Source organism: Dipodomys spectabilis, unplaced genomic scaffold, assembly GCF_019054845.1.
Source record: "Dipodomys spectabilis isolate Male_0828 unplaced genomic scaffold, ASM1905484v1 ptg000783l, whole genome shotgun sequence".
NCBI lineage: Eukaryota > Metazoa > Chordata > Mammalia > Rodentia > Heteromyidae > Dipodomys > Dipodomys spectabilis.
The window spans coordinates 24,574,969-24,598,805 of record NW_024871460.1 but is presented as its reverse complement, the minus strand read 5'-3'; the positions used below and the strand labels follow the sequence as shown (position 1 = coordinate 24,598,805).

The window sequence follows — 23,837 nt, the reverse complement described above, 5'->3', positions numbered from 1 at the left end:
TTATTGTTATTTGTGTACTCAGTGGCCAGCTTGTTATCTGGCTTTAATAAGGCTCAACAAATGACAAATAAATTGAAAAGCGGGAAGTAAACTATGATCTAATATCCAGAGAGCACATGGTCAGTTCTTCCCTGAAGAGAACCACACTTGGGGAGCTGGCTGGTGACTACCGTGGCTATACCCTCACACTGGAATCTGTACTGGATCACTGGGTCAAAGCCAGAGTTGTAACAGCCCACCCCTAACAGTCTAACTGGGCTTGAGGTTTCTCATTAGCCCAACTCTTGACTTTCTCAGAACTACATGATGGCCTGAGACTCTTACAAATCTTTGTTCCTCATCATGAGATGGTCTGAGGCTTTACCACTTACTCCTATTCTCTCCTGTTTATCCTTCACAGACCTTCTCCACCATAATCTCTTGCCTGTGTCTATCTATCTTCTATCATGGCTTCTGCTTCATGAAGGGCCATCTAACTTGGCAAGGCTTGTTGACCAGGTTGGTGCCTACTTGGATCCAAGGAACATTTTTCCAGTTTCTTGCCTTTACAAAGGTGGTCCTGCTAAAGAAGCTGAGCTGAAAGGATGTCCAAACATCTAGGAAGAACTTAAGCCCTGAAGAAGCTCTTTCAGAGTGTCAAGGTTCAACAAGAACTGTGTCAGGCCTTCAATAGTATCCATACGGTTTACAGGGAAATCCTGCGCTCTCCTTCTGTAGGTCCCAGGAAAACTGTCTGCAATCTCAATGTAGAAGACAGAACCTCAACCAAGGCCTTTCCTTCATACCCTGCAGCTGACCTGGCCACTGAGAGACCTTTTCCCTGGTTCTTTCTGTCTCTTGTGAACCAAGGCTATGGTGGACTTGGGTTGTTCCTGAGCAAAGCCCTAGGAAATTCTGCCTTTCGGATCTGTTCTTGACCAGGAGCCAAAGAGGCCCAGTTTTGTCTCCCACCAAAAATATATTCTGTTTCTTTTCAGTCTTGTGCTTAATTCAAAAGAGTAACTGAAAAATGCAGGGTAAACACATGGGCTATTTTTATTCCCATGTCCCCGGTGCTTACTCTTCTCTTCTTCCAAATGTAGCCTTCCGCTCCCGGACTCACACATCAACCAACTGCTGCAATGGAAAAAATGAAAATGCTTTCTCTCGGTCCGATGAGCACTGACTTCAGCAGCCCACCCCCTCTTCCTTTGACCTTCTGTCCTTTGCCTTACTGTCCTCTCTGCGGGGCTCTTCAGGGGTGACAAACATATGGGAAAGGCAGGTTTGGTTTCAGCCCAAAGAAATTAGTGATCGTTTGAAGATAGTACATGGAGGCCTCAAGTATGACTTAGGCATTAGATGTCAAAATCACTATACCAATTCTGAGACAGCCCTTTACTCCAAATTCCAAACAACCCATCTTCTCAAGGGGACATCCTCTATAAGAGCCCAGATGGCTTACAAATGACTAACACACAGCAGATGCTCAGGAAATCATTCTGAAATGGTTAACAAAGCTTGGAGCATGTGGCTGTGTAAAAATATAAACACAGAAAAATCAATAAAATGGAAATTATAACCCGCCTTTCTGTTTTTACATTGTCAGTGATTGTGATGGTGAATGCTGACTATGAACTCGACTGGCTTGAGAAATACCTAGGAAATGAGTCAAACACATCTCTGGATGTCTGTGATGGTCTTTCCAGAGATTAAATCTGATGGATTCAAAATCTGGATAGACTTTTAGGAAGTGGTAGGACAAAGAAGGTGGGAGCCTGGTTGGAGGAAGTTTGTCATTGGAGAGGTGTCCTTGGGGGCTGTGTCTTCTCATGGGCTTCTTCCTGTTACTCTTCCATTTTCCTTCCTGTCAGCTGTAATGTAAGCTGCCCTTGTACACCTTTCCTCCCCACCACCCCCCCATCCTCACCCCTGCCGTCACGGATTGAAACCTCTGAAATATCAAGCTAAAATAAATCCGTCTTCTTCTCTAAAATTGTTCTCCCAGGTGGTTGGTTGCTGCAGCGAAAAGGTCTGAATAACCCAGTGGTATTTACTGAAATAGCCATCTCTGTAAGCATATGACAAGATCACTCTGAGAGCTGAGAACATGAACAGAGCCTTGCCACTTGTTCCTACAAGGGAAGGCTGCTCACCTGAGGACACAACCAGCTGCTTCACCCTGGTTTCACGGTGAGGTTTGTGCAGGTTCCAATGTACAGGCACAGGAACCCAGGCTGCTGTTAGTTGAAAGCTCTCTTGGGCTAAAGGAATAATTTTCAGTGCCACTGTGTTTTAGTTTGGCATTGTTTTTTTAAATATGAAATGATCCTGGAGAGACCCTTATCCCTTATGGGGCTTCAATGAACACTGTGTGAAAAGACAAAGACATTTGGGGCACAGTGTAATAAGACACAATACTGTGGTCTTAAAAACAGACATTAGGAGTTAGTGGTTTTTCTTTACTGAAGATCTTCTTCCTGGGTGGGTGGTTGTATAACAGGGCAGGTAGGAAACTCTAAAGAGTAGAGAACCATTGTTTTCTGGTCCTTTTCCTTTAACAAATGAAAAGAAACAGCAAAGAGATCAGGGAAATATAAACAATGACATTTTTTATTCTTGGTTTTGGTCACCATTTTTATGCTTCTTTCTTTTCCTCATGCATTAAATATATAACAACCAAGGCTTTATTAATATACACATAAAGGTAACATGCGCAGCATGTAAGCATGGTAGGTAATAAGTGGACCAAGCAGCTGCAGGTCTACGCTTAGGCCTCTGAAGTTGGCCTTCAGGAACACAGCAACTGTGTTGGAGGTATGCAGGGCTTTGCATCGTCCCCAAGTTGGAGCCCCTCCATGGAAGAGCCACCTCAGCCACACTGGGATAAAAGTGATTAACAGCAACCTAGAACAGCTTCTGCCCATCCTAAGGGACCAGGTTGCTTGAGTATTGTTTTTCTGAGAGCTCACTTTGTTCTTTAGCCTGACAAATGGTCTGGATTCAGTGAGCTATGGACTGAGGGGCCATAAGATGGAATGAGAAAAATCATAAACAGCATCCAGAAAGTTCTGTGGGAGACAACTGTTGCATCTCTGTAATGAAGCAGACATGTACAGAATAGTTAATCAGCTCATTTGTTTCCCCAAAGAGGGAAAATACATATTTTTGGTTTGGGTTAAATAGCTAAAACTTTGGCAAAGGGGAAAACAATGTCATGGGAAAATACAAAATATCTCTAATGTCTACAGCACATAAAATATCTAAGAGTGATAAAATATTAAAGGGCAAGAGGGAGTCGCTGTAAAAAATTACAGAACACATGTTGGATGGGAAGTAGAATTATGAAATGAAGCAGCTGGTCGCTGAAGTAGCACTTGATGGATGAACTCTACCATTTCTCTTCAAAGTCAGCGTCTCAGAGGGGTGGCTTCAGGTGACTGGGTGTTTTCAACATTACATTTGCTTTTATCATTCCTTATACGGATAAACACAACTGCTAAAATTATACCTACGAGAGAAAACCCAGGGTCAAAGAGATGGAATCTTCAAATGGACTGTCACGGTCACTTATAAACTAATGTCCTGGGAGGAAAAAATGACTCATGTTGCTTCATTTTTTGTTTGTGGCTCAGCGAAGTTGTTCAAGTGAAGGAGGGACCCTCGGCGCTGGCTGACTTGGATAAGTAAGCTTATCACTTAGTATCAGTATGGCATGGAGTCCCAATGGTTTCCAACCTGGGGGTTGCCACCAAGATTATCTCAAGGCAAACAGGATGTGTTCTGCATTCCAAGAAGAAAGCAGCTGAGTTTCTGGACTTCATACACACACAGTCTCAGTTGACCTTCCCCAGAGCCAGCAGTCCAACCAGAACAGCCAGAGACCTCTTAGGATCTGTTCACCTAAAGCCTACTTTCATTGTGTCCACATCTAAGGAACTTTGAATAGACTGCTTAAGATTTTGACTGTTTCTTGCCTCTTAACTCCTACAAAAAAATATATTATGTATCTTAGGATTGATTGTGCTACCCTCTATGGAAAAGGGATTTCGTTATTTAAAAGAAATTACCTATTAGCAAATATATAGGAAGAATCTTGGCGTAAGTAACAGGCTTTACCAAACCACCAGTGAAAAAAATATATAAAGGAAAGTCATGCAACATTTCAGGTATATCAACAACTCCACTGGAAGGTCAAGTTCTATCCATCCCAACCCTGGCAGCTGAGACCATGACCTCTGTGACCTTGACCTCTATGGATGAAAGATCTTTGCTGATCTCACCCATCACTGTCTGCACTCTGAAGCCCCATGTCAGATGTATAGCAGGGTCATAGCAACTGCATTTCATTCTCCCTCATCATGTTAGCTTGGCATTGAGGCTTAAAATATAACAGTTAGGATCAACATGCATTGTATTCATAAACTGTATTCATGCACATTGTATTCATGCAAAGTATTCATAAACTGCTTTGTTTAATGGCAACTCTTTTGTGCACTACTTAAAAATAATATTTTTGAAGGGAAAAGGTAGATAATAAACCTAAAATACTTATAACACACAGCAATGGATTAAAGTCATATATATATATATATATCAGTTAGTGGTGCTGTGGTTCAAGTGGTAGAGCACTCGCCTTGAGCTGAAGAGCTGAGAGACAGTGCCCAGGCCCAGAGTTTAAGCCCCACAACCAACAACAACAACAAAAAAAGAGAGACATTCCCATTTTGAGTTGGGAAGGTGGTTCAGTGGTAGAGTGTTTGCCTTGCATGCATGAGGACCTGGGTTCAATTCCTCAGCACCACATTAACAGAGAAAACTGGGAGTGATGCTGTAGCTCAAATGGTGAGCTGAAGAGCTGAGGGACAGTGCCCAGGCCCAGAGTTCAGGCCCCATGATCAACAAAAAATAAGTAAAGACATATATATATATTGGATCTGAGTGTCTCCCAAAAGGCCATGTGCTTGGTCTCCAGGTTGGTGTTGTGTGGAAGAGGTAGAAAGTTTAAGACCTAGTTGGCCCGCTTCTGATCTTTGAGGGAATACCCTTAAAGGCTCATGTGTTCCTAGCCCCAAAGTGAGCACCTTTGCTCTGCCACATGCTGCCTGCCATGCGGTGCTGCCTCTCCACAGGCCCAAAGCAACAGGCCAATCAGTCATGGATGGAGACCTCTGAAACCACGATGCATTATGCCAAAAACTTCTCTGTATACCTTGATTATGTCAGGTATTTGTTACCATTAAGAAAACCTGATTAACACAAAGCCTCTTTGGAATAGAACCTGTTCTGCCAATCGAGAAACCACGATAGGTAAAAGGTAGTTCCAAAGTAATGTTTTCCAAGAAAGTATGAGGGGGTTGACTGGTGATCTATGTCTTCGGTTAATGTCTAAGTTGCCATTTGGGTAGCTACTAGATCAACCCCTAAGATGAGCTAATATTTCTGAGGCCAAGGCCAGAAGTCCTTGAATCTGGGAAACCATACTCACCTATGATCAGAAAAGTGGTCAGCAGTATACCAACCGCCATGCCCACGGTGGGTATCCCAGCCTGCTCACCCACTGGCCGGAAGCAGCTTCCTTCCACACACTTGCAGAAAGTCACTGAAAAGCAGAAACATACTTGGTAGGATACATATTCAGGTGAACAGCTAGAGAAGAGAATCCCACATCAAAGCTGAGAAGCTCCTTAAACTTCCCATGGTGACAGCGCCTATTCAAGTAGCAAAGTACCTACCTGATAAAGAGACAGTCCCCTCCAAGGGGGGCCGACCCCCGTCATTGATGCGGATGGGGATCTCATAAACTTTCTCCTCAAAATTTGTGTGCTTAGTAGAAAGTCTGGCGCTAGTACCTGTCAGAATGAGGAAAAATGAAAACAGAACTCAGACTCCTGGCTTCACAGGAATAAAATTCACCTCTTCATTGTGTACTAGAGTTGACTGGGAAGTGGTTGGACAGGAGTTAAGTTTATCAATGTATTATTACTTACAACCTCCCACATGTATCTTTGAAGAAGGAGAAAGAGAAGGAGGAGAAGGAGAAGGAGAGGGAGGAGGAGGAGGAGGAGAAAAAGGAGACAGAGGAAGAGGAGGAGGAGGAATAGGAACTACAGCATCTTTTAAGTGCTCAACTCATGATTTCTTGGTAGAAAGGAATATTAAATACAATCAGTTCTTGTTATTTCTAGTAGTTGTGGTCTATGAATTACCCTCAAACACTGAATTAGTGAATACTGAACATTTAGTCATTAGGGAAATAGAGGGCTAGGTTCTTATAAGCCTTCATCACCACATTTTAATGAATACATATGCTTTTTCCTGTCTGTTTCTCTTTAAAGGCATTTTATTTAAACATATGAATGTTTACTCTTTAACATGGACCTTTAACACTGGACCACAGCACTTGACTCCTGCCTTCCCAAGGCTCAGCTAAGTAGTTCTGTAGACTCACCAGCTTCTTGCACTTAGGAACACTAAACTGCCCTTTTCTCCTATTTGAAGCCAACAACAAAATCAAGTCAGGCACTGGTGGCTCCCACCTGTAATCTTAGCTACTCAGGATGCCGAAACATGGAGGATCATGGTGCAAAGCCAGCAAAGACAGAAAAACCTGAGAGACTTTTAACAAGCAAAAAGCCAGGCATGTATCAGATGGGAGTACACCATCCCTGAGAAAGCAAGAAGAACTAGAATGTGTGGCCTTGAAACAAGAATATCACCTTGTTTGACTTTGGTTAGGAATATGTACATTGAGTAATTCAAACGTCCACCATTCTGTGAGTGTCCATACACACAAAAATTCATTAAGTATTGGTCTGGAGGATGTAAATTGTAAGCAGTAAATGAATTTATCAACAAATAATCGTGGAATAGTGCATCTATTGGCCTGATCCTGAGTTTCAAATTTGCCTTTTGTGAGCTATGTATATAATATGGTAAGTCCTGTCACCTGTAGCTTCAAGAGTTTCTTTGAGCCCTGAACTAGGGAATGTGTGGTACCCACCTGATTTTCAGGTTATTTCTTTTGTTTTATGCTTTGCAAAAAATTAAGAGCTCAAAATAACACTGTCTCAAATCTCCAAAGACAGTTTTGCTCTTCTCCTATTCTCTCAAAATCATATTTATGACTAGAATTTTTTAAAGTTTGTGGTAAGATTTTCAGACTTTGAAAACTATTATAGCTTAAACTTGCATTCCTAGAAAAGACAGATTAATAGGGACCAGATTCATCATCCCACCAAGAACAATAAAAAAGAACAGATGTAGGAAATTAAGGTTTTAAAAGCATTGGAGCCAGGCACTAGTGGCTCACACATATAATCCTAGCTACTCAGGATGCTGAGCTCTGAGGATCAAAGTTCAAAGCCAGCCCTGACAGACAAATCCAAGAGACTCTTATCTCTAATTGACCACCAAAAATCTGGGAATGGAGCTATGGTGCCATTGGTAGAGCACTAGCCTGGAGTTAACAAAAAGCTCAGCGATAGTGACCAAGCCCTGATTTCATGCACAAGTACTGGCACAAACAAACACAAACATTGGATATTAGACAGTGAGGGACAATGGCCCCTGTAAAAAGAAAAATGATGTAAGTTTTATAATTGTCCCTAGCAAGGGAGACTATCCAGGTCTCAGAGCAAGACAGGGAGCCCAGGGAGCATGGGCTACCTTCACTGCTGTAATCAGAGAGGTCAAGGTTACAAGCAGACTGAGGAAGAGAGGGAGAAAAACACAACACCACACACACACACACACACACACTCGCTGAAGACCTCCACAGACCCTCAGCTGAGTTCATGTCAGATACATACATGAGGGGACAATGTCCCCAAGATCAATGATATTGATCTCAGAATTTACAAAGGGGCACCATAGAAACTTCATCGTTTGTGGGGGTAGATAGACTCAAAGAATTTTGTCTCAGCAGTTGGGAGAAATGAGTCTTAGAATAAATGCTACCCTGGGCCTGCCTAATGAAGCTTAAAAACAATATGTGAAAACAACAAAGTATTTCCAAGTAAGATAACCGCACTTCAGAGGAAAATTCAATAATATTTATGAGAATACAAAAATATTCAGCATCTAAGTGTTTGACTTTTACAATTTGCCAGGCAAGCAAGAAAAGAGAAAAATAATGAAGAGGAAAACAAATAGATTGAAATATATCCAAAAATGACATATAAGACATAAATAGTGGACTAGGCTAAGAAAATAGTTATTATAGTCATGTTCTCGGTGCTCATGAAGGAAGAAGATTGAGAAGATTAAATACAGATGAGGAAAATGAGAAAAAGACCCAAGTTAACTTATAAAGATCGAAAAGCTTGATATGAAAAATACACCAGGTGGATTGAAGAAGTCAGGCTATCATTCATAGGCAATATAATTTCTGCATAGAAAAATCTATGGAATTTAGGGCTGGGATCATTGCTCAGTGGTAGAAAGAAAGAAGAAACTCTCTGGACTCTAAATAGTATAACAGTAAGATGAGCAAGGTTGAATTTTTGGATATAGGATCAATATCCCAAATCATCAATTATATTATTATAGCATAGAGCTATTTCAAAATGTAAGTATCAATCTTAAATATTATTTAAAAGAGCATCAAAAATAAGAAAATAGAATGCTAAAAGGGGTGGCATTGATCAAGATGCATTTTATGCATAAACTGCTCTGTTAAATGGCAAGCCTTTTGAACAACTACTTAAAGATAATTTAAAAAATAGAACATCAATAAATAAAAAGAAATAACACGGCTGGGAATGTGGCTTAGTGGTAGAGTGCTTGCCGAGCATGCATGAAGCCCTGGGCTCGGTTCCTCAGTACCACATAAGCAGAAAAAGCAGAAGTGGCAATGTGGCTCAAGTGGTAGAGTGCTGGCCTTGAGAAAAAGAAGCTCAGGAACAGTTTCCAGGATTGGGAAAGAAAAAAAGAGAAAAAGAGAGAGAGAGAGAGAGAAAGAAAGAGAGAGAAAGAAGGAAGGAAGGAAGGCAAGCAAGCGAGTGAAAGAAAACAAGCGAGTGAAAGAAAGGAAGAAGGAAAGAAAGACAGAAAGAAAGAGAGAACAAATTTGGAAAAAATCACACCACCTAAAACCAAATCTTACCATAGAGCTATAGTAATCAAGACAGTGTAGTGTTAGAATGAAGACAAAGACCAATGAAGCAGAAAGTTCAGAAGTACATCCCTATATACATTTTCACCTGGTTTTCACTAATGTTGCCAAGACAATTTGAAATGAAAGGAATGAAGGAGGGGGTGGGTTGGGAGGGGTGGGTGAGAATGCCGAAAGGAGCAACATTAATCAAGACTCAATGTATTCAAAAACTGCTTTGTTGAATGGCAACTCCTTTGTACAACTACTTTAATAATAATAATAACCTAAAACAAAACAAAAATAGAAACTCTTCAGACAGCACAGAAAAACCTACATAATTTTAGTACATGTAGACAGCCACCTATGCTACACAGGATGCTATATGTTAACCATCTTTCCTTCCTCCAAAGCCTAAAGTTTTGTCCCCGTGGCAGACGTTGTGAGTTTCTGAAGATGGACTTCCTGGAACGTGTGCGAAAGCTGTGGTTGAGTTCTAAAAGCCCACAAAGACCATAAAACCTGAAGCGCCACCCATCATTGTTTGCAGGGTGCATCTGACAACTCACCATTGATTTTGGAAACTTCCCAGTCCCTTTGTGAGCTTTCGCTGCCCAGGCCAAATGTAAACTGGGGGCCCCGAAATGCCTGCTGATCATCATCAGTGGCCTCAAAAATGAGACTTCCTGGGGCAGAGACGGGATGGCAGAAGAACAAGCCGGTGTAGTCCCTGGCTAGGCGCGGCGGGTTGTCGTTCACGTCGGCAAGCATCAGGTGGAAATGGGATGTGGAGCTCAAGGAAGACCCACCTACAGCAAGGAGTGATCAAACAAGGAGTCAGCGTGTTCACTGTCCATAACAACAAGGAGCATTTCTTGTTACGAAAATATTCAGGCAGTCAAGCCTACGGAGCCAGTGGAAAAAAGAGACCCTTTGTGTCAGAGATCTGGTTTTATTGCTGAGTAACAAAGTCTCAAGGGGAGCTGGACCCTAGTGGCTCACTCCTCTAATCCTAGCTACTCAGGAGGCTGAGATTGAGGATCATGGTTGAAGCCAGCCCGGGCAGAAAAGTTCATGAGACTCTTATTTCCAATAAACTACTTAGAAAAAGCCAGAAGTGCCACTATGACTCAAAGGTGGCACTGGGGCTCACTTTGTGCTTAAGCGGGGGCAGAGCCCAGGCCCTGAGTTCAAGCCCCTCCTGGCCAAAAAATAAAAGGTCTAAAGTGATAGTCATATTAACAAAGATGTAGGGAATAATTGTTTACATATATTACACCAAAACAACTCTGATGTAATATGTACAGATGAGAAGACTAAAGCTCAGAAAAGTTGTGTGACCTACCCAAACTCACACAGCTAGAGAGCAATAGCTTCAATTTAGGGGTTCTAGCTGTCACTCACATCTTCCATCGCTCCCTAGCACTGCCTTACCTATAAGAATCTAGTTTTCTAAGCCTCACTTCTTTGCTGAGAAACATGTGACTTTGTAACTATTCCACTTAAAAACAAAATGACCTAAGAAATTGTAAACAGCTGCACAAGCGTTGTCATACTATAGTGGAAAAAAGCTTTGTCCTCTTGCTGCAGAACACATTGATAGCTTCATGATCTTGGGCAAGTTACTCCACTTCTCAGTGCACAAGATTTGGCCAGTAACAGAACCGACCTCATAGTGTGGGGTGAGGAGTAAGTTATTGTGCGAGGTGCGTAGCACAGGGCTGTCAGGTTGGCGTAAACATGGACTGCTTTCTCTCTGACATCCAACATGGACTCTTGTTTCGACAGTGTCTGACTCCACTCCAGTTCCAGTAAATCCTGCTTCCTGGCTCCTACTTTGATTCCAGTAAGCTCTGTTTTCGTCTCAATTGTTTTCTATATTCCTAAACACTCTTAAACCAGTGGTGGGGGAAAAAAATTTGTACTCATGTCCTTCAAGTCATTGTGTCTATTTACATTATTATTTCAGTGCCAACAACCAGAAGCCATGCAGCATTTTGGACCTTGGTCTTGATCCATACAACTTCCTTTAGCATACACCCAGAGTGAAGTGTTGATCCCCAGGAGATGATGAAGGGCATTGGGCAGCACAAAGACCCAGCCAGAAACTTTCTACTGATTAGCTGGAAGATTTAAATCAAGAGTTAAATGTACACAACGTGGGAGTGGAATGTGCTAAGTTAAGGCAAGTGTCAGCCAGCTCCTCTGTCCAGCGGGTCCGCTGTGCTGCATTCCTGTCCTCTTTGGATCTCTTCATCTTGCACATACAAGGACCATTTTTATGATTCCTTTTTCTCTGTTCCCCATCCCAGCCTCCAATTTGGGACTTTGCATGCCAACGAAATTTTTTTAAAGTCTAAAATTATTTATTTAGTAGTAATTTGTTCCATCCTCATCTGTTTTTTTTACAAAAAACCAAGAAGATGTATTTACTAAACATAGAGCCTCCACTGGGCTTTAAGAATCACAGAATTCCTACAGCAAATTGGAAAATTCCATTTAGATGCAAGAGACTCAATGTTTTAATTATCAGTCTTATCCCTAGTTAGCTCGCTATTCCTGTGAGTTTATTTTCATGTTAATTTGGAAAAATTCCCTAGAGTTCCATGTTAAGAGTCATGAGATGCAAAGATTATACAGGGATGGCTCAGATTTCTAGTTCTTTTTTTTTGTGAAAATACTGTACAGAGGGGTTACAATTACATGGGCAAGATAATGAGTACATTTCTTTTTTTTTAGTTTTTTAAAGTTATTTTACTGTACAGAAAAAAGGAAAAGCCACTTTTTGAGAGGTTGAATCTTTTGAAGTCTTTTTTTTAATTTTTTTTATTGTGAGAATACCGTACAGAGGAGGTACAATTACATGGGCAAGATAATGAGTACTGTCTTATCAAGCATTGTTGCCTCCTCATTGTTTTCCCTTCCCATCCCTTCCCATACTCCTCCCCTCCCCCAACCTGATCCTCCCCCACCCCACACCAAAGTTGTTAAGTTCGTTTTTCCACATAATAACTTGTACATCTCATTGTTGCAATGGGTCCACCTGTATCTCTAGTTTAACGATTTGTTTTTTTCCCTTCCCCTCCACAAATTATACCAACATCAAAAACAGTGAAAGTATGGGTTATACTGTGGGGAAGGGACATACAAAGCAACATAGAAATCATCTTATAAATATGATAGAAACAATTGCATGAAAAGAAAAAAAAACAAAAAAATTTGAATACTTATCTTGGGGTTCATTCCCCTAACATCACCTTATCTGACCTTTTCTGCTTGACTCAGACATATACTAGATATTACAAATAAGGGAAACCATGGGACCTATGTTTCTTTGGGCCTGGCTTACTTCACTTAATATAATTTTTTCCAAGTCTTTCCATTTCCTAACAAATGGAGCAATGTCATTCTTTCTGATGGAGGCATAGAATTCCATTGTGTATATATACCACATTTTCTTGATCATTCATCTACTGAGGGGCATCTGGGTTGGTTCCATATCTTAGCTATGGTAAATAATGCTGCAATAAATATAGTTGTGCTGGTAGCTTTAGTGTGGTCTTGTTTGTGATCATTTGGGTAAATGCCCAAAAGTATGATTGCCGGGTGATAGGGGAGCTCTATAAAAGACCCCGAATAGCAAAAACGATCCTTAACAGAAAGAATAGTGCTGGAGGAATATCAATACCAAATCTCAAACTCTACTACAAAGCCATAGTAATCAAAACAGCTCGGTACTGGCACAAGAACAGACCCCCAGGACCAATGGAATAGACTTGAAAACCCAGAAATGAACCTAAAGACCTATAGCCATCTAATCTTCGATAAGGGAGCTAAAAAAAATAGAATGGAAGAAAGACAGCCTCTTCAGTAAATGGTGCTGGCAAAATTGGTTAACTACTTGTAGAAAACTAAAGCTAGATCCTATATATCACCCTGCACCTGAATCAACTCCAAATGGATCAAAGACCTCAGAGTCAAAGCAGATACTCTGAAAACATTACAGGATGGAATAGGAGAAACCCTAGGTCTCCTTGGCACAGGCAGAAATTTTCTTAATAGAGACCCAGAAACACAACAAATCAAAGAAAGGTTGGACAAATGGGATTGCATGAAACTACAGAGCTTCTGCATGGCAAAGGACATAGCTAGCAAGATCAATAGAAAGCCCACGGATTGGGAGAAGATCTTCACTAGCCATACAACAGACAAGGATCTCGTATCTAAAATATACCTGGAACTTAAAAAAAATTAAATCCCCCAAAAACAAATCTTCAAAGAAACAATTGCCCAATAAATAAGTGGGCTAAAGACTTAAAGAGAAACTTCTCTGAAGAGGATAGAAGGATGGCCAATAGCACATGAAGAAATGCTCAACCTCTCTAGCCATAAAAGAAATGCAAATCAAAACAACATTGAATTCTACCTCACCCTAGTTAGAATGGCTAAAATCAAGAACTCTAATAACAACAGATACTGGAGGGGATGCGGATAGAAAGGAACCCTACTGCATTGTTGGTGGGAGTGTAAACTTGTTCAGCCACTTTGGAAAGCAGTATGGACGTTCCTCAAAATGAGTACATTTCTTATCAAGCATTGTTGCCTCCTCCTTTGTTTCCCCTTCCCATCCCTTCCCATCCTTCCCTCATCCCCCCCACCCAACTCTCCTCCTCCCCCCACCAAAGTTGTAAAGTTCATTTTCGACATAACAACTTGTACATCTCATTGTTGCAATGGGTTTCTAGGTCTTATTTGTATAATAGTCTTGCCTTTCAAAAGTTCATTCTGTTTCATCAAACCACAGATACCTAGGTCCCTTCAGATCACCAGAATCATTATTCCAAGTGACTAAGAAGTGCTGTCGAACACACAGGCTCGATGATTCTGACATATACCAAAATGGACAATATTACATGACATCTCCTACTTCAGAAAGGCTGAGCATGGTGGCTCACATCAATAATCCCAGCACTTGAAGCAGGATAATCATGAGTTACAGGCCAGACTGAACTATATAACAAGACCCATTCTCAAAAACAAAAGAAACAAATAGATGAGCCCTGAAGGTCTATAGCTTAAGGATCAAGAAACAGCAGGCCACTGGTCTGACCAATCACCCAGGAGAAAACCACAACCAATGAGTGAGTTCAAGGAGAAACCCTGGAACATTCCTAGAAGACAATGTGGCTGGTGTAGGAAACCACAGAGTGAGCAGCATCCTGGGGCAGCTCCACCCTGCCCAGAAGCAGCTCAGGTGAGCATAGGTGGTTTTTGCTTTTAACAAAACTAGGAAGGGTGAACACGGCCTCCATGTTTCTGTACCTACCCTTCTCATCCTTCTGTGTAAAGCTTGGTTGGTCAGGCCTGATGATGTGAATTCATTGGGTTCTTTACCTACCCTCTCATTTCTATCGATGTGTCCTGGATAATCTAGCTTTCTATGACTTGTGCTGTGCTTATTTCCTTTTGCTCACCTACTTCAGTGGCCACCACTTGCACTCGGTACACATTTTCAGTTTCCCTGTCCAGTGGGGCCACGCTGAAGATCTCACCGGTGACAGCATCAATTTTGAGCCAACCTCTGGTATCGCCCTTCAGTGAGTACCTTCATGAATGGAAAGAGCAGGGGAAGAAAGAACCCACATTACTTTGTATGAAAAGACAGTTTGTCCATCACCACACAACCTGAACAGCACTATCATTTGTCTGTTATTAACAACACATTTGAAGGATCATCCAATGTCTCAGTCATTTCTACTTGCATATCATCTTGCTTCAAATGAGCATTTGTTCATCTTTACAACATGGTGTGGGTGCCTGTCTATTGTCACAAACTCTGTAAGAAAAGTTAATTTTCCTTGCAATTGAAGCATTCAAATTTAAGCAATCTAAAAGCATCTTTTAAAATCTCTCAGCAAACCACCCTTTCTAAGGCAACAAGCCCCCAGTGGTGAGCCACAGGTGAGATGAATGAAGAATCAGAGACCGCTGGGTCAGCAAATCCCACATTCAGCGAACATCAGTTGAGTGTTTCACATCAGGCAGTGGGTCAAGGGAAGGATCTACTAAAAGAAGCTCTTAGGCAATGGAGGAGATAAAAAGGAGAATGGGTATTTCCACTGAAATGTGGTAAATATTGTGGGGAGAAATCCAGAGAAGTCTAGGGAACCACCGAAGCCTTCTGACAATGATGTTGACAGAGATGGAGTGGGGAGCTCAAGTAGAAGGGTGAAGGGAAAGTTTGATGGGGGAGGGGTATCCCATGTGTTGGTGGTTTGAGGAGCCAGACATACACAGTGCTCAGCCATGGGCAGCCATCAAATGCTGTTGAGTGGGAAAGTGACCCGTTACATCTGTGTTTTCAGTGGAACCCAGCTCTCCTCATCCCCTGTGACTGTGGCCCTAGCACCGGGATAGGCCTGGCCAGCCCTGCTTTCCATACCTTATGTCCAGACCCTCGGGATCCCTCGCGGTCACACTGTCCACTTTAGTGCCTACAGCCACATCCTCACTGACTTTTGCTTGGAATATATTTTGGGAAAATACGGGTGCTTCATTCACATCTGTCACAATAAGCCTGAACGAGGTAAAAGAACTGGTGTTGTACACAACACCAGACACCAGAGGCTCGGGATTCTCTGCTTGGACTGTGATGGTAGAAACAGCTGCTGTTTCAAAATCAAGAGGCTGTGGAGGGTTGGAAAGAAGAGGATTATCTCCATGAAAATACTCCTTTCTTATACATGCAGAATGGCACTTCTTAATGCAGTATCAGCAAAACATACTTCTCAGGATGATAACAAAGCCATAAAAAAGTCTTTACTGTGGGATTTATCAGAGCTTTGAATAATTTAATGTGCATGATGACTCTCCTAACCCAAACTCACTGAATCTTGGGACTCTTCATTCATTTACCTATTAAACATTTACATTCTGAGCCCCAAAATAAAACACTTTAGAATTATGGGAGGTGGGAGAGGTGATCAGGAACCATTGAAGATGGACGATTGGTTCTCATCCAAGTCATGCTAGTGGGACCAGGAATGAAAATCAGGAAACCAGGAATGAAAAATGACAGATTTTTGGTTTAGTATGATGGCATAGTTAACAAGTAGGGCTATCTAAGATGAAAAGAGTTGATTAAGAAAATACATAAGGAGTTGGAAGCGTAACTGAAGTGGTAGAGTGCCAGCTAATGAACAAAAACATCAGAAACTGAGTTCAAGTCCTGGTCTCAGACCAAAACAGAAAACATGAAAGTTCCCACTTCTGGAAATTTCCAAGCATAGGCCTAAAAACATGTGACAGCTTAAAGATATGACCATCATGTAAGCAACTAGCTCTATGGGGTCTTCATGGTCCCTCTAAAAGCTGAAGACTTGAGAAAGAAATTCTTAGGAGAGGCCAACTGAAGAACAGATGGCCACTGCCACAGGCCTTGCTTACTGGGCCTCGGGTGTCTCTGACTACCTAAATGTTCTACACATGAGTTTATGTGGATCTGTGAGGACCAATGCAAAGCCCTAATCTATATTATAGATTATGGAAACCTCCTCCTACTACGTTCATTTTTCTAGTTCTAGAAGTCCCAGAATGTCTTGGTGAACTGTCGGGGCTTCATCCTTATACCAGTTTTTCGTACACAGGCAGGACCATTACCCCTTCATAAAGAAAAAGATGGAGACATGTCTGAATCGGTTCAGCCTTCCCCTCCCCTAGGAGCTGCTCAGTTCTGTCCTCTCCTTCTCTGCTTCCCTGACCCCAACAGACAAGCTCCACGCCCCCTGCAATCTCGCAGCGCTTAACCTAAGAATTCTAATTGTTTGCATTTTTTTGTTGTAGATCCTCACCAACTCTCCACTCCATGAGGAGAAGTGGGGACAAAACTAGATACCTCAACTTCATCTATGGTCGCATGATGTGGAACACAGATACACCTCTCTGTTCTTAGTCTGTCTATCAAGGACACAGCTCTGTTCCTTGTCAGTTCAGCCTAGCCCAGCCCAGGCAAGCTATGTAGATGTCTACACTCCAAAGCAAAGAAGGCCTGCCTATCCTCATCCCCAAACAAGCCCTATGTCTACTTCATGGCTCTTCCATCCCATCACTACAGTCCCAAAAGCACAGGCTTAAGAAATCAGGCAGAATGTGTCGATGGGAAGCAGCCTATGTTACCAGAATGAAACATGTGAGACCAAAGGGAGAGAGAAATGGCAGAGAAGACTGGGCGCCAAGCCAAAGAGCTGGGACTTTATCCTTGACTGAGAAGGTCAGAGTTGAGTTTCAGAAAGATAGCTCCTGGTACAACTAAAGGAGGGATGGGTTCAGGCTGATCCAAAGCAGGACAGAAAGATGGGATAAGAAACTGGGCAAGAAGATCTGCCAAGAGACTCAGCTGGTGCTCCATAGTTATAGAATGGAGAGGTAAATGACAAAGGAAGAGTCTGCATTAGGTACTCTGTCTGCTTAACTTCTGCACCTGAACAACACCCAGTCAAATCTGCAAGGAGCAAAAAAAAATTGGAAAGGGAAAGTACTAAGTTAGAAATGGTAATCAGCAAAGCCGAGCCCAGGGGCGCTGTTTTCCAGGTCAGCAAAGTCAAGAGACCTATCTCGGCCTGGTGAGCCACATTCATCTGATGAGCTGGAGACTCTGTTCTTGCCCTCATTCCTGCCTGCGCACAACTGCCTGCAAGCTGAAGCGGGGATTTAGACTCAACCTTAAAGGAGAGCTAAAGTGACAAAGGAGAGGGGCCAAGATGGGGGGGACATTCAACATTTTCACCAAAGTGTGCACATGCATTTATTAGATGATGCTCCCATCGGTTAATATTTCAAAGGGCTTCCCATGCTGGAGAAGGGACAAATTTACATTTAAAAAAAGATAAAACCAAAGAAAAACTCTGCATTTCAAGAAAGGAGGTCTCAGGAGAGTTATAGATGAGCAGAGCTCAAGAACGTAACTGTCCTGCTCATGATCAACACTACTTAACCCTACAACAGGCCCAGGGATGGGCACCAAAAAGGTGGTCGAGTGAGTCGGTTTTTCCACGCATTGCCTGGAGGACTTGCCCTAATTCCTGGTTTCCAGTCTTCTCCTGGGGAGGCTGAGGCAACAGTCTCCAGTGTGGGGGCTGGTGTGTATGTGGGGAAGGGGAGTATTTAAACAAAAGTGATCGACACAATTGTTCTGAAGTAGCGTTCTGAAGTTGTGGAGCGACATAGGAATAACACTCAGCCATACTTAAGAACACACATTTCAAAGCCAGGTGCTGGTGGCTCCCGCCGGTATCCTAGCTACTCAGGAAGCTGAGATTTGAGGATGGAAGTTTAAAGCCAGCCCCAGGAGGAAAATCTATGAAATTTGTATCTCCAACTAACCACCACAAAGTCCAAAGTGGCTCAAGTGGTAAAGCTCAGCCTTGAGCACCAAAGCTCAGGGACAGCTCCCAGGAGCTGAGTTCAAGCCCCGAGGTCAACACATATACACATACACATACACACACACAAAAGCATATTACAAGGGTCTGTCATTAAAAACACTTTGGCAAAAATGGCGTGAGCACATGCATTTATCCCACTTTTTTCTACATCTGGTAGGCAAATATTTAGTGGTTCTGAATGAAGAATCCACGTCTGAGACCTAGTTGTTGCTTGGTATTTGAGAGATTTCCCCATCTGAGGCTCACACTGTGGAGGGAGCTGCTACAATCCTCCAGCTAGCACTCTCCACCAGCATGACAAGGCTTGTTAATTAACAAAGGAATCTTTCAAAGAGATTTTCGCAGTACTATGGCTGGTGTTCAGTACTTCATTTAGTTACAAATACAATAGGTTGCTTGATCATTGCCAATGGAAGTATGAGCCTGGTGGCTCAGCAGCTGATGCCCTTCAGAGATCCAGGACTCCAGCTGTGCTCTGTTGAGCATCAGTCTTCATCAGGATGACCAGGAAATCCCCTCTCTTGAATACTGTTATTACAGTGTTTCAGGGACACAGTCTGCTTATGTGACTGTTCATAATTATATATAGAACTGACTTCAATTATTCAGTCAACAAATATATGCAATACAACCATATACAAATTAAAGATGTGACAGAGTCTGGACAGAGGTCCACTCTATTATAGCATATTACCTCACGTCAAGTTTGGGATTAACTCTCACTACTAATCACTGAGATTACCAACATCTCCCTCACTAGTGGAAAATTACCTTACTTTGACTTATCAGAAACTGCCATTATAGAAATTGACATTAGGAATGAACAGGCCTCTATCTTCCCTAGAAGGAAGCTCATAAGAGTCCTCAGAGAGGAAGGGAGAAAGTTTCCAATCATGTACAAAAGAGATGCTGCCTGGCCAGCCACTGCCAACTCTGAAAGCTGCCTTCTTCCTAAACTATCCTTCTGCGTACTTTCTTCCCATGTAGAGAGCCATGAACAGCAGTAGGGGCTACAATGGAATCTTTCCCAAATGCCATACTTAAATAGAATGTGCTGCTTTCCAGAGCCCCCACACAAACCTCTCTGTTGAGCCCAGAGAGGCCATTTATCTGAGATGGGGACTATAACATGTAGTCAGAGGTCTGAGACACTGTCCTGGGTACTGGCTTCAGTACTAGAATTTTACCCATTTGCTTTTATCCATTTCTGTGATATCATTCTATCCGTAGTCACCTTCAGCCTCTGCTTTCAACTTATCTTTACTTTGACTCAAAACTGTTTCCTAGAACATTTCTTTGCAGCCTCCAGACACTGCCCTGCAATCTTTCAACAGTTAACCATGCTTAATGATTCCCTATTGCTGAACTTCTGGCACCTCGTAACTGGAAAGCTTCCCTCCTTCTCCCAGGAAAGGTATTTTAGCTATGAGTACATTGGACAGCGTTGAATGTGCTTACAAGTGCATCATCAGACAGACCCATTATGTGTCCTAACACAGGCAGAATAGACAAAGAGAATAGACTGAAGACTTCAGGGGAACAGGATGAGGACAATGTTGAAGGAGGACAGGGAGGATCTGCATAAAGAATAACTGACACACTTTAGCTATAGACTACCTTGTCCTACAGAGAAAGATACAAAGCCAGAGCTACTGGGTTTAGCAACATCATCAAAGATAAAAGTAAGGAGAGGAGCCAGATGCCAGTGGCTCATGCTATAATCCTAGCTAGATTGCGAATGGGAGGATTGTGGTTCTAGGCCAGTCTGGGCAGAAATGTCTGTGAGATTCCATCTCAACAGCAAGAAGCCGCATGTAGTGGTATGTGCCTATGATTCCAGCAATTACAAGAAGCCTAAAACAGGTGGGTCGTGGTGCAGTTGCATGCCCAGGCAAGAAGTAAGATTCTATCCTAAAAATAAAGCTCCATATGTGGAAAACATGGCTGAGGGCATGGCTCAGTGGTAGAATACCAGTCTAGCAAGTGTGAGGTTCTGAGTTCAAACCCCAGTATCATAAAAGAAAGAAAAGATGACTAGATAGATGGGAAGGAAGGAAGGGAAGGAGGGAGTCAGAGAGGGAAGAGATAAAAGGATAAACTTGTCTATCAATCCTCAGACGAAAATCCAGTGATTCTTAATCATTCAAAAGGAGTTGGTGTCAAGAAAAAGAAAAAGAAACAGCTGGGGATTTGGGTGTTCAGCTCAGTGGAAGAGCACTTGCCTAGCAAGTGCAAGGCCCTGAGTTTGGCCCTCAGCTCTGCAAAAAAACAAGGGTAGGAGGGGGGTTGCTGAATAGGGGCTGGAGGCATAGCTCAGTAGTTGAGTACCTACCTAGCAGGTTCAAGGTTCTAAGTTCAAATCCCATTAATGCTAAGTGATATGTCACCTCTGCTGAATGGTCCTCACACATTTACAAATAAGTCAATCCACAAACAAAGACAAATTCAGCAAATGGGCTATTTACCTTTTTAATTGTGACATATCCTGCATTGGTTTGGGGATCTGTGTCAATTCCTAGTCTTCCCTCGTCGTCTCCCTGGGTAATCCGATACAGGATTCTAGAACTCCCAGTAAACGGCTCGTCAGCATCGGTGGCTTGGATGGTTAAGACGACAGACCCAACAGCTGTGTCTTCAGGGAGAGTCAGGACCCCATACTAAGGAAGAAACAGGGAACAATGAAAATATCCATTGTCATAGAATGTAATTGCCAAAGGGTAAGCCTGTTTTTTTGGTTTCAGAATAGACCTACATCATGGTCTACACCAATATTTTCCAAGTGTGGTTTTCCAATGGATAAACATGTTGCTGTAAATTTTAACTAACAATTAGATTTATGAATCCAAATCCATGGGAACGTTTCAATGACCTACTGGCAGGATTCTAAAACAGATCACCCCTTCCATATCCAAGATGGTGTGTGTGTGTGTGTGTGTGTGTGTGTGTGTGGTGTGTGTGTGTGTGTGTGTGTGTGTGTGAGTGTGTGTGTGTGTGTGCCCTGAGGCTTGAATTTGGAACCTGGCACTCTCACTCAGCATTTTTGCTCAAGGCTAGCACTCTACCATTTGAGCCATATCTTCACTTCTGGCTTTCTCATAGTTTACTGGAGAACCCTACAGACTTTCTTGCTCAAGCTAGCTTCAGATTTCATCCTCCTGAGTAGCTAGGATTACAGGTAGGATTAAAGGCATGAGCCACTGGAGCCTGGCTCCCATGTTTAAGAACTATAAATGTAATAATAATAACATTATAAATAAATAGCTATAATATACTGAAATGCGCAGAATGTGACAGATGCTTAATATACATATATTCTTTTAATTAATTAATTAATTAATTTATTGCCAGTCCTGAGACTTGAACTCTGGGCCTGGGCACTGTCCTTGAGCTCTTTTTGCTCAAGGCTAGAACTCTACCACTTGAGCCACTCCTGGCTTCTCCTGTAATTTAATTGGAGATAAAAATATCACAAACTTTGCTGCCTGGGCTGACTTCAAACTGCAATCCTCAGATCTCAGCCTCCTGAGTAGGGATGAGCCAGTGGCACCCAGCTCATTATTTTAATTTTTAAATCAACTAAGAAATAGAGGTTAAGAGCTGGAACTTTAGAGTCAAGAAATTAAGATGAGTCCTACACTTACCATTCATTACTGGAGTAATAAACATATCAGGTCATTCATCAGTTTGATTTGTCTAATGGAGACAATAATAGAACCTACTTTCTGTTTGTGGGGATTAGAAAAGATGATAATGTATATAAAGTAAGACCCCTGCATGCTTGCTACATAGTACTTCAAAGAGATAAGCAACAAAAACCCAAGTAGGGGTATTTCACTGCCAGCTCTATTTAACAGAAGAGCAAAGAACTAGGTGGAACAAACCTTTAGACAAGATTACACAGCTGGGAGTCACAGACTTGGGATGTAAGCTGGGAGTCACAGACTTGGGATGTAAATTCAGGTGTTTCCAACTCCAAAGCTGGTTTTGTTAGGACCAGCCTAAAGAATTTCCCACTCCCCTGACAACTGCCCAGATCAGCTCTCCTAGCACTAAGATAGTATAAGATAGTAACTGAAGGGGTCCAGGAGGGGATGGGACAATGAAAGAAGCAGGATCACTCTCCTCATAGTCAGCAATTGTAAGCTCTGAGACTCCCAAAGCAGAATCCTTAACTACTGCCTGGATGAAATGCAGGAACTCACAACACTGAGAAAGGTTCAAATACCCTAGGGAATAGAGGCTGAGAAGAAATGGGTTTTTATTTCATGCTTGCTTAACCTCAGTGCCTATTACACAAGGTGTGTCAGTCACACCTCTTACCATCCTGAGCCCTGTTATAAATCAATTCCCTTCTTTGTCACAGCCTTGTCCCTAATTTGATTTATGAGCAGCATCAGAGGGCTCGAGGCTGCCTCATAACTGGCTTTAAGCATGACATAACAATCTAGTCAAATGAGCTTGTCTCCCCTTCAGACTAAATAAATCGAGATGTCCCTTTGAAAGGAAGTAGTGATTAAAGCTACATCTAGTCTACAACTTGTATGAAAGACAAGAACGCAGTCACTTGCAATGTCTGACAATCTGAATCAACTATTTTCTTTATGTCCAGTTCTCCTGATTTTTTTCTCCCAAATGCATGCTGTCTTTAATATAAGCTAAAGATTCTGTTTTTCTTTTTCTTTTCTTGTACCCAATTATTATAAAATGAGTTAAAGCTGACCATATTTCAAATATTAAACTATACATAATTATGCTTTCTATTACCATTCAACAAATCAGTTTATAAGTACAATGAATCTTGATTGATGTCACCTCTTTCATCATTCTCCCCCTCAAATACTAACTTTTAAACTCAAATGCTTGATTGAAATCTAGCCATAACTTATTTATTGTTCTACTGTACACAAAATCTATAACAACAAACCACAAGTGGCCATTCGACTCCATTCAATTCATCAAAGCTTGTAGTTGTTTCTTTTAAGCGATCCTTGGAATAAATGAGCTGCTTATAAGAATTTAGAAGCAGACATTCACAGATAGTAGGACAGTGATTGTTTTTGTTCCCTGAAGATTTCCACTGAACATGGTGTCTGGGTTTGTTATTGGAACACCAACTAAGGCTACCTGTCATATTTGTCATTTTTTTCTTAACTATTGTCTATGAGTTTACTGGAGAAATAGGGGTAGAGTAATGGGAACAAAGTAAAGAAAACAGCCAACAGTGACAACTACTCACATCTGATTTTTCAAAGACAGGAATTTGATCATTGATATCGATCACGTTGATTTGCACAGAACAGAGGGTCTTGAAATCTGAAAAA

At 41.9% G+C, this 23,837-nt stretch overlaps 1 protein-coding gene across 1 annotated transcript in view; it reads right to left on the bottom strand.

Moving 5' to 3' along the window:
* Positions 1–2,576: 2,576 nt before the first annotated feature.
* The window catches only part of Cdh17 (cadherin 17), a 60,606-nt gene continuing 39,345 nt past the window's right edge, over positions 2,577–23,837 (bottom strand). The window contains exons 11-18 of the mRNA XM_042673014.1: positions 23,753–23,829; positions 20,982–21,173; positions 15,516–15,760; positions 14,548–14,678; positions 9,643–9,882; positions 5,715–5,831; positions 5,468–5,581; positions 2,577–3,490 (exon numbers count right to left, since the gene is read on the bottom strand). Coding sequence (XP_042528948.1) covers positions 3,390–3,490; positions 5,468–5,581; positions 5,715–5,831; positions 9,643–9,882; positions 14,548–14,678; positions 15,516–15,760; positions 20,982–21,173; positions 23,753–23,829 — 1,217 coding nt within the window. The 3' untranslated portion in view covers positions 2,577–3,389. The remainder of the gene's footprint in view (positions 3,491–5,467; positions 5,582–5,714; positions 5,832–9,642; positions 9,883–14,547; positions 14,679–15,515; positions 15,761–20,981; positions 21,174–23,752; positions 23,830–23,837) is intronic.